At 41.4% G+C, this 11,363-nt stretch overlaps 1 protein-coding gene across 1 annotated transcript in view; it reads right to left on the bottom strand.

Annotated features, from left to right (window-relative positions):
- Positions 1-6,206: 6,206 nt before the first annotated feature.
- Positions 6,207-11,363, bottom strand: part of ZNF488 (zinc finger protein 488) — a 7,860-nt gene continuing 2,703 nt past the window's right edge. The window contains exons 2-3 of the mRNA XM_009642051.2: positions 9,293-9,521; positions 6,207-7,372 (exon numbers count right to left, since the gene is read on the bottom strand). Coding sequence (XP_009640346.2) covers positions 6,207-7,372; positions 9,293-9,521 — 1,395 coding nt within the window. The remainder of the gene's footprint in view (positions 7,373-9,292; positions 9,522-11,363) is intronic.

Genomic DNA, 11,363 nt, shown 5'->3' with positions numbered 1-11,363 from the left:
TTTTTAATAAATAGTGTTTAAACATCTGACTGCAGAGAATCTCTTTCAGTATCTACAGGAAAATAATTTTAACAACCAAATAGACTTTCTGTCTTTTTTGCTACTTGTTTGTCTTACCAACTACACTCAGTGCGATCACTAACCTGGGCTCTTTTGAGTCATTTTCATATTCTGATTTTTATGCGCTAGCTGGTTGTTGAACTTCTCAGTGTTGTGGAAAATATTTAAATGAATTAAAACTCATACAGAATTTTGTGTAAAGTGATATACGTATGAAGAATATTAAAGATAATTATATGGAAAAGACTGGAGTAGTCAATGAATGAGTAAACAAGACTAATGTATTTCTTCTAATGTCTTTTAAGCCTCTTTAATATCTAAATGATCCAGATATACTGCTTTGTTTTCCTAAACACAATCAGTTGTGCTGTCATGTACAAACAATAGTAGTTGTTAAACCCAACATTTAAAAACTTTAGCCAAAGGACCAAAAGCTACACCATATGGGCACAAATAGCAAATAATTTCTTCCCACAATAATATGGTAAGTACTTATGAATAATCTGTCTAGAAATTGGCAGTTGGGAAAACAAACAATGAAGATGCATTTGCTGGTGAGTCCATCTGGAATCAGTAGTGCTGTTAGTTTGCAGAAATGATCTATTTCACTGGAAAATTAATGTGCAACCTTGACAAATTTTTATTAATAGATAAAATATTATTTACTATTTCATAGGTCATCTGCTGTCTAATTGGCATTGAAACTATCAGGCTTAACAAATGCCAGTGGGTTTAAAAACTATTTTTTCCTGTCTTTGCAAACTGCTGTGTCATATTTATTCCCATCTCAATGAGCTTAGAACCTGGACACGCTGTAGCATAAATTGTGTTAGATTGTACTTTTTGCTCAAGGTAGGGTCACAGGAAATGTCTTGTTTGAAGACACTGAAAAGACCGGCTCTCTTACCTCGGAGTGGAGAGAAACGAAGCAGGACAGATGAACTGTATCCTCTCTCACTTTATATACAGTGAAACTGAAAGGAGGCAAATTCAGAACTGACAAAAAGGAAATACATGTAAAGGCAGAGCCTGCAGGACTGGCTGAGGCAAATGGCACTGAACCTAGAGAGATTTACTGTTTAGAGGTACCAAACACTTCCAGAACATGTGGAACAGTGATAGGTAACAGAACTTTCCCTGAAACCTAAACCTGCGCTTTTAGAAGTAATGCTGATCTCTATCATTGATGCAATCAAGAACTTTCTTTTTTTCCCACAGCTGCTTTCCGCATGGATCTTCTTCTGCAGTGTCAGGGAACACATAGATCCCAAGCTGTATGTCTCACTTTGAACATATGTCCCCCAGGTTTGGCTCCACCTGGCATTTTTGATGTTTCTAGTGACCACTAAAACTGTGAGCTCAAACCAAACCATGACCACAGCACAGTGTGATCAACAAACCTCACACAACTACAGACAGTAACTGTATAGAAAATTTCACTGCATTGAAAGGTTTGAACATCACAAAAAGATCAATGAAAATTAGTTATGGAAAATCCATGGTTTGTGGTTTCAATGAGAACATTAGATGGAATTTTTCTTAGGGAGGGACAAGCAATTTTGGAAGTGCCCTTCCACAATGCAATACAAAACGTGCTGAAACTGCCACCCTTCTCTCTTCTGGTTCCAGAGCTGACACGGACATGCAATAGTTTGTAACACCACTTCCTTACCATCCTACCTAGAATAACCTCCTGAAGTTTAATCCTAATCATGTTCCTTTAAAGGCAGGGAGAAAGGAGTTGGCATATCAGGCCTCCTAGCAGTACGATCTTTCTCCTTGTAGCATTCACAGAAATCTGACCAAGAAATGGCAGCCAGCTTTTTTTTTTCTGCTACAAAATGATGCATTCTTGCTCTCTGGAGAATGCTTCTAGTGTAGTCTTCCCTGATCATACCACAAAAGCTGCCTTAGTCCAGTGATCTTCAGACTGTGCTCTGTAGACCAATGGGAGCCTGCAGACTTCATCTAATAGTGAAAAAGTACCTGAAAAAAAGCAAGTAAATATATATTCTTCAAAAGCCTATCTGAGTGCAATGGAGAAACACATCTTCATTGGAAAAAGTTCAGGGATCAATGAGTGAACAAATACCCTAATCTGGCATTTCGTATCAGTAAATTCACAGCCCACTGCAGAAACACAGCCTGACCAGCTAAGCTTGACAGCAGCGTGCTATGTCCTTTTTCACTGATCCAGAAACTGATGTTGTGAGAAACAGGGGTTTGATTAAAATGACACAGGCAGTTGCTAGCAAAGACAGGAGAAGAACCAGTCAGCGGACTTCAAATTGTCTCCTCCTGTTTCAAAAAACAAAAACTTTTTTTTTTATTCCAAGCATTTCTACTTGTGAAAAAGACACAAATCCCTGCTGTAAAATCACAGTATTACACTGGGACTGCATGCAGTCCTTCATGAATTCCTTACGTCCCTTCATTTCTTCAAGACCCCCCTGTTCTAGTGGAGTGCCTTTCCTCCAGCAGGATTTCCTTTCATCTGCACCAATTTAAATGTCCAGACTTCTAGACATAAGGCAAAAAAAAAGCTTCCAGCATGACTCAATTATAGGAAGTTTGTTTTTCTTTGTCTCGTTAGGCTTCCTTCTGCCTGTGCAATATTTGTTTCACTCAGCTTTAATATGAGTATTTTCGTTGAAAGAAATAAAATCTGAAAAAATTTTGGATAAGCCCCCTGGTTTATGTAACCCAGCTTAGATGAGACACTCAGTTAAACTTGAGACACATAAAAGACATTCCCTCTGCCTGCACGTGGGGCTTTACACAAGAGCTTGTTTTACACACAGGGAATCAAGTTCTGGTTCTGTTGGCATCTACGCTGTTTTGCTCTGATGTCAGCACAGGTGTAGCAGGCAACAAGATGTCGTACTGGTCAGATGTGTGTGTAAACAAGTCTTAGTTCACAGAACACTTTAGTCGGGTATAAGAAGCAATTTGTTCATTCTGGTTTTATGCCAGTGGCCACCTACAAAGGAGCAAGGGCAGTATTGCACACACTGGCCTGCAGTGTGATCTCCATGTTGCAAGAGGAAAATCCCCAATCTTTACATGCTAGGACCAAACTGCGCCGCCCCTGCAGCTGGAGGAGGTGAGGACAGTACCAGAAATAAAGCTGATGAAAATACTCCTCTCTTCACTTTTGCATTTTGAATCAGCTCTGCCACTTCTCTCAACTGGTTCTCCTGCCTTTCTGTGCACAGAAGGCATCTATACGTTGCATCACAGAATGTAAGTTGCTGTGGCTGAGATATGTACACAAAGAAACTGTGTAAGAGTTCTTACCTTTCCACCCCCCGCCAAAGAAAACAACCTCATGACATACGGGAAAGCTCTCTCTCCCTGTAGCCTCGCTGCTTGCTTAAGCCTCACACCGTAAGCAGAGTGAAGAAGTTTGATTACTGGTGAGGCCTCTAGGAATGTAGATCTAAAGCAGCAGCGGAAGAGGTTTTGAGATTCAGCGGCTGTTTATCAGTGGCCAATTTTCCACACTTCCTCAAGATCACTTACACCAACACAAAATCAGCGAAAGCATGTAACCGGTTAGATTTGGTACTGCTGCGTTCCGATCTAAATGATACGCCAGGTGTAGCACACTGGAAAAACAGGCCCTTGGAGCAGGGTAATGTTGAAGCGATGCGCCAACATACTACTGGGGAGCATTACACAGCTGGACTTGTCTTTTTCCAGAAGAAACCTGAAACTAGGTTTCTAACCATAAAACTGTTAAGAAAACATAGCATCTTTCAGTAAGTACAGAAGAGAACGTTTTGCAGCAATAGTACCAAAAAATCTTTGGTCCTATTTGTACTGGGCCAGGCTGATCTTAAAGTAAGTGATGTAAATCAGGAGTAGCAACATGGAATTATTCTGGATTTGCACTGGAATAAATGAGATCACAATCTGGCCTAAACTACTAATGGGAACTATAACCCTAACCACATATGAATGCAGTTACACCATGGAGTCCTTCATTACACTTTACGGACACTTCACAGTAAACTGGCTGGCACCCAGATAAAACCAGATGGAGTGAAATTTGGCCCATTAAACCTTGCCATAAATATATTCCTTACACAGTAAATGTTATTGGACACAAAATAGAGATGGAAAGATTAGAAGGAAACCACATCATCCCCTACTCAATGCAAGGTTGTTCCCTGTGCTCCATGTTTCAAAGCTTTTGTTCATTTTGGTTTTTAATTACTCCAGTGAAAGGGCTTCCACCACTGACCTTGGAAAGCTGTGTTGCAATCCAACCAGACTTCCAGTCTCAACTTATGTCTTCTGAACTCAAAGGCATAATGTAACTGTTTAATCACTTTATGTTGGGAAAATAAAGCTGGGGTGCACAGCCAGTAGTTGGCCTGCAATAAGTCAGATGTTTATGTTAATAGGAAACAGCCATGTATTAATGTTCAACAGCAATACATTGGGAAGAATACAGTCTCCTGACTTATAGAAATCTCCCAAGAGATGACGATGAGTGTAAAATATTGATCCCAACTGACAGCCTCAGATTCTCAGGCTGTCTTTTATCACTCAGATGTGTTTACTTGCTGATACTTCCATTATCAGCCTCAGCATCATCATGGGAACTCAAAGAAAATTTCTGTCCGGTGTGCAGCAGACCAACACTGGACTATATCATCAGTGTGGTGGAAAACAATTAAGGAGCATATTGCAATGTCCTTTACTCTTAGCTGGGAAACTAGTGGTTTCTGATCATTCTCTGTCTGAAATGGAATAATAGCAGATGAGGCTCAGAGAGAGGCCACAAAAACATCAGACAACCTGAAAAAAATACTATACACGAGAGACGTAAATGCTCCCTTGAAGAGCACGTCATAAGCTATCAAGAGCAAGCCCCTAAATGGATTAAAAAAGTAATGAAAGGCTAATTAGATGAGCTGCAGTAACAATAGGCAGGGCTGTTGCTTCCCCCCCACACCCAGAGCAGTATAAACTCATCTGCTTCTGAGACTAAGCAGAGCTCAAACCAAACTAGGCAAGAGAAAAATGTCTCATATGGGCAGGCAGAGAATTTGGCACTTTCTTTTAAAAAAAGCTGGAACTGGCCCATGTAGAAACCAGAGGATAGACAAGCTGGTCTAATGCAATACAATTTATGTGTGCCTGTGTCATTTTGTGAAGGACATTCCTCTTCCAGCTGTTAGCAGAACAGAGTCTATCATCCACAATTAAAGTGTGCAGATTCTATGTATCAGTAGCTAACAGTAACTCAAATACCCCAATTGCTTTCTTTAGTATATCCAAAACCTGAAAGCCACAGGCCAACTCTACCCGCATTAGATCTGTATGCCTACTAAAGCCACACAGATCTTGTAAGCATGCATCAGGGCAGAATTTGTGCTCCCTGTCTACACAGTAACATTGACAACAGGTCACATTTTGACACAGATCCAGGTTGAGCTGACTTTGTAAAAGATATTTCAAAAGTGGCAGAGCCTAGAACAGAGCTCTGATATACTGATTTACAAGTCACATCATCTTTGGCAGTCTACTGGCCAGGTGTTGATGATCACAAATTTCAGAGAGTCTTAACTTCAAGTCCCTTTCAAAGCCAAGGAGACAGTGAGATACGTTTTATACTCAGACTCACAAATCTGATAACAGAGCTGACAGAGATAACATAAAGGAGTAAGAGTCCACCAAAGCTGCTAGAAGCAGTAACTTCTTTTCTTTTAGCATATAAGCTCTGATTTTTTTAGTGCTTAAAGATTCCTCATGCAGTGAAGTGGTCGTTACTTCTGTATTTACATTGTACTGCACAGACACCAGCAAAACAAATACAAGCAAAGAAAACTGTTTACAAAACAGTAATTTTTTTCCCAGCTCTTTGCAAATTAATACTGCATGTGCATTCTTTTCACTATTTTATTTCCTTGAAAATAGATTGACAAGGGCTAGGTTGAGTTTTCAAAACTTACAACCCACTCAGACACTTGTAAACATCTTATAGTTTTTTGAAAAGCATCTATTATAAATTATTGTAAACAGTGATTTCCTGTAAGAAATTAATGTAAACTCAAAAAGAAATGGATACGAGTGAATCATGTTCCCCGTCCTTACCCAACCTGCCCAGACCCTTGGTGAGACCTGCCTGCACAGCTCTAATTATGAGAAGTCATGTGCCGGGATAAATGATGGCGTTCTCGGAAGTACTCATGGCAAATGGGACATGTTAGCTTCTCCTCTCGTCTCCTCTTGCACTGGGACTCAGTTGAGGAGTATTCTTTTTTGTGATGTGACCGCATGTGGAAGACTAAGTCAGATGTCATGCGAAAGGACAGGTTGCATTTGGCACACCAGTTCTGGGCAGCCACTCCAAAAGATGTGAAGGTGGGGGGAAGAAGAGTCAAGGAAGAGGAGGAGGAGGAAGAAGTGGTGGTTGTGTTTTGTAACTGTCCTCCTGCTTGTTTGGGCCACAGTTCTGAGGTATACGGGAATACATTGCTCCGAGTGATGCTTGTCTGCAGCATCTGAGCATTACACAAATCACTGACAAAGAACTTGGAATTGAGAAGAGTGCTGCAGCACATGATGTCTGTGGTGGCAATGAAGCCAGACAGCTCCCCCAGGCTCTTTGGTGATTCACTCATGGGATGGGAAGAATTTATTGCAGCTCTTTCTGTTAGACACTTACTGGGTTTGCTGAAAGCACTCTTCTGTTCTCCTCGGGCTCTGGTGGGCCACACGAAGGAGAATGCACTACCAGAGGAGTTCAGCAACACTTCCTTTGATACCTGCTCTTTACCAAGCGGGACCGTGCCATGCTCCTGTTCTGGCTCCTTTGGTCTCTCATTCCTCAGCTTCTCCTTCATCCTCCTGACCTCAGTGAAAGCACTCTGCTTCTGCTCTAAAGCATCCTTCCTAGCCATCTGCCTCCCTGAACTAAGCTTCCAGAAAGAACCAGCCAGTGCATGCTCTCCCCCAACCTCTTCCTTGCCCCCACAGTTATGTTCCTCACTCAGATTATTGGTTTTCTCCAACAACACTGTTTTCCTGCTTCTGTTGTTCTCAGCATCTTCAGATTTTGCTCTCTTTTCTCCTGTGAGACCATGGGCATCATCTTTGCAAGCTGCCATTCTGACCTCTAGATCCCTTGCCAGGCTGTGGAAATTCGTGGTCTGCTCAGCTAAGTTGCTCTTTTCAGCCTTAGGGTTCTGGAAGTTTCTCCACAGCAGGGTGCTCTTCTCTGGGACACATAGGAAGCGGACATGGGAGAGATAGGGATGCTCACATTTAAAGACTCGGTTGCATTCTTGGCATCTCAACTCTGCAGAAACAGACAAAAGATGATGAGTTTTGCAAAGTTAGAATCATAGATGGATGCAGATCCTGACCCTGTCATTGACAAAATCCAGAAACATCTCTTGTGTCACACAAGATTACACATGGGAAAGCTAATGCCAGTGCAGAATCAGGCCCCTCACTGCTGTGAAAAACGGTTCGCTCATGTTTGCCTCCATGTGCTACTTGCAAAAATGTTTTCATTTAGAGTCTCAAGTCAAGTTTGTATTACATAAAATGGCCCGTACACAATGGTCTAGATACTAGACTAGACTTTAAGACAATTCAAAGTCTGAACCCCGATTTGGGTCTACATTTCCTAAGCAACGCACTGGCTTTAATACAGGCTGAATGTGAAATTCTATATACCCAAGTAATAATGTGGTTTAGACCTGGACTCCGAGATTTTGACATGAGCCTCTGTTTTCTGCATAGGATACTCTAGAAGTTTAACGCTTTCACAAATCATCTGACAATAATGCCTGAAGCCCTTGCTCATGCTCATTTGGCAAGCTGCTATATGCCTACAGGCACAGATGCCCGTGGCACAGAAAATAATGTTCAAAGTGAAATAATGCCAGTGATGGGCAGGAGGAGTGGGGAACATGCATTGGCATGACGCTGCTTGCTTCTGGCCTTCGGAGGTACTGCATCTCTGGCTCATTGGGATGATTGATTGCCCATGAACAGACAGTGCATAGTTCAGTGACCAAGACATGTATTGCACGTCTTAACATTTGGGAACAGTATCCATGCTACATTATTTCACAACACACAGCAGTTTTTAAATGCAAATGATGCCAGCCAGCACCTCAGGCCCCAGGACACATAGGAAAGTTCATACTTCGGTTGGGTAGAACTACAAACCCCAAATTTGTAGGCTCAGCACAGCTTAGATCGCTTCCCAAACTACAGGAACCGAACTTTTTATAAGAAAACAAGGCTGCTGATTTGGGTGGAAGTTATTCCTGGTACTTTAAAGTATTGAGTCTAGATGTAGCGTTTCTTGTGTAGATAACACTTTGGCCTGGTAAATGCATAGGGCTGACAGCATGGGTCTACGCAGAAGCTAACAGAACACACTGAAATCAGTTAAAAAAAATTAGTGTTTTCCTGCTATGATGGTGTCTATATTAATTTAATATTAATTTACAGGCAAGTACATTATCATATAAATTTACCAACTCACACCTTTACTAACCAAGCTATATCAGATGTGTTTAAATCAACCAAAGGGAATGTAGAAAGGGGTTTGTTCCAGTCTAACTAGATCAAAGTTTGGAGCAAATGACAGCTGAAGTCAACCTTGGCATGGACCTGACAGTGATTTGCTTGGTCTCTCCATAAGCTAGATTTTTATTTTTTCCAACAGTTACCAACTCGATTTCTTTTAGAGCAGTAAATTCCTAGCAATATCTCAGAATGAAAATCATGCCCTTTTCCTTGCTCCCACTGTCCCAAGCTAAGGAGGCAGGCTGTGCTGTGTGCAGTACTTTTTGGGTTGTTACCAATTTTTTACAGCCCCGCCCTTTTACAAGATTAAAGCTGAACATGAGCCTATACCTGATTCCTCAATGAGCTAAAAAAGGCATATTTCCAACTGATATTTTAGGCTTTTAGGATTCCAAGGTTGTCAGGTGCATTGATGTCCATTACACAGCTCAAAAATTTCAGCATTTCAGTGCACCATCCTCTGCTGGAAAGCAGCAATGTAAATGGCATTGAGAACTGTAAATTTGTTCTTGCTCCAGCTCAATCCCCAAAGCAAAAGAGCTTTCCTTTTAGCTGACCAGCTAAGGATTTAGATAGGTTTTATTTTCTGTATTACAAAATCACCACATACTAAAGAAGTTGCAGACTCGCTTCAGTCCTCAGAGACCCCTGCAATCAACAATTCAGTACTTACCATTCTGGGGACTCTGAGCCTTTATCTCATTGAAACCCAAGAGGCTGGAAAGCTCCTCGTCATACCAGACAAGCAGCTCCTCATTTTTGTTGATTTTCCTGGTAGACCGATAATATAACTGACTGTTTTCTAAGTAAGCTTCCAAGTTCTGCTCCTTGCTATTGGCAGCTGCTTGTACAAGTCTCATCCAAGGCAGTCCTGTGGGACTGTGCACAGATGTAACGTCCACCTGTGAGACAGCACACAAAAAATGGGAAGTTTCAGGTCTCAGGACCCAAAATAGTTTTCCATCAAATTCAAGAACAAAGCCTGTTTTCTGCCTCATGCAGTGCCAGTATGCCAAAGCTGTGAGCTCTGTTCCTACACCAGTGTCACCAAATCCAAAATCATCACATGCAGAAGGCTTCCCAGTGCGAATGCTGCAAGCTCTGGGAATAGCATGGGAGGCAGAAGGAGACACCGATGGTCACATGTAACTTCTCACAGCAATGCCAGGGCTGGTACGTTGGTCAATCTCTAGCCCACTCATGGCAAGGATGACATTCTCTGTCCGACACAGGTTGTCCCATGGGACTGTGTCAGGTGTGGAACACAGAGGTACAGAACATGTGCTCCTCTGTAACTAGGGGTCTCAGTCCCACGGGAAAATGGGATATGAGTGAGGAGAGATGCGGGTGCTGTGGCCTGGGAGGTGTGAGATGTGCAGACCCCTGGATCATGCAGTGTGAGCCCAGAAATGAACACATGCGTGTGGAATTTTCCACTGACATAAGAGGATATGGATCAGGAGGTGTAAGAATAATCTTGGGGTTTTAATTCAACACCCTAAGGACACAACATCTGCATATATAACTCTTCGGCTAGATCACATGAAAATTAGATTTTAATAAATATAACTAAGAAGCACTTACATGATCTCTTTCCTTTTTCAGAAATAAAATTATATATTCCTATTCCTGCCTTTGATGAATCAATTAAATTCATTTCAAGGTATCTAAACAGGTAAAAACTGATTCAGATGAATATTTTTCATTAAATTCTTTCTGAGAGTTGCAAGGGGCTGATTTACTTTCAGTATGTGTGCATTCAGAAATACCAAACAGATTAAGTTAAAAAATGTTGCTGAGGTTGCAAGGTCAGGCAGTCAGAAGTTAAAAAAAATAATAATATTAGGTCTACCGCTCAAACTAAATTTCCCTTGGGCGTGTATGTTACAGCATACTCCTCGGTCACATATACTCCTTTCTCCACAGGACTCCTGAGTCATCGAGTCGCAGGTTGACCATGCTCTGGAAAGAATATAACTATAAAACATTTGGTTTTGTCTTCTTCATTCAGTGTGCGGCTCCCATTTTAGTTACTTTATTGCATTTGCTCTGAATAGGGAATGATTTATTTCTTTATAGGTTTTTCCTTGGTTTTTACCACAGCAGATCTATGTCCTATGCAGCATTTGAAAGATGGGGAAGATTTTCATAGCTTGGAGGCTGAAACACAGGGCGATCAAGGGCAACATTTACACGCATAAAAAGCCTCAGCTAATTTTTGAAGCACTAAGTCATTGTTTAGAAAGGAAGAAGTTTGGAAATGAAAAATGTCTAATGACAAGTATGATCTAAATTTCACCCCAAGCAATGTATAGCTCTTTGTTCTTGCTTGCATGGCAGCCACTCATTGGTGTTTGCTATCTGAAACAGTATTTTGACTATTTCTTTTTAACTCCCTCTGACTATTACCTACCATGAAAAGTGTGACCGCATCAGTAGCTTGAATACGAGGATGAAACATTAAGGGACTATTAGGATAAGAGTTAATGAGTATAGAGGAGAGAATGAATTAGCATGCCCTATAACTGGTTCTCTCTAAACGCCATGGAAATTAACAATGATTGAGAAATACAAAAGTCTGACAGCGACACAAGCACACCCACCCACACACAGTGGTTGTAACTAATAGCTATGACAGAGGCTGTCATTTATTAGTTTCTGTGTTTCAGAAATACCGAGCATCCACCCAGCGCTCTAAGCAAAGTCAAAGGGAGCACAGCTCCTCCAGGAACCAGGTCTCTAGG

The sequence above is a fragment of the Egretta garzetta genome, unplaced genomic scaffold (assembly GCF_000687185.1).
Source record: "Egretta garzetta isolate BGI_Z169 unplaced genomic scaffold, ASM68718v1 scaffold56, whole genome shotgun sequence".
NCBI lineage: Eukaryota > Metazoa > Chordata > Aves > Pelecaniformes > Ardeidae > Egretta > Egretta garzetta.
This window is presented reverse-complemented; position numbering and strand designations above follow the sequence as displayed.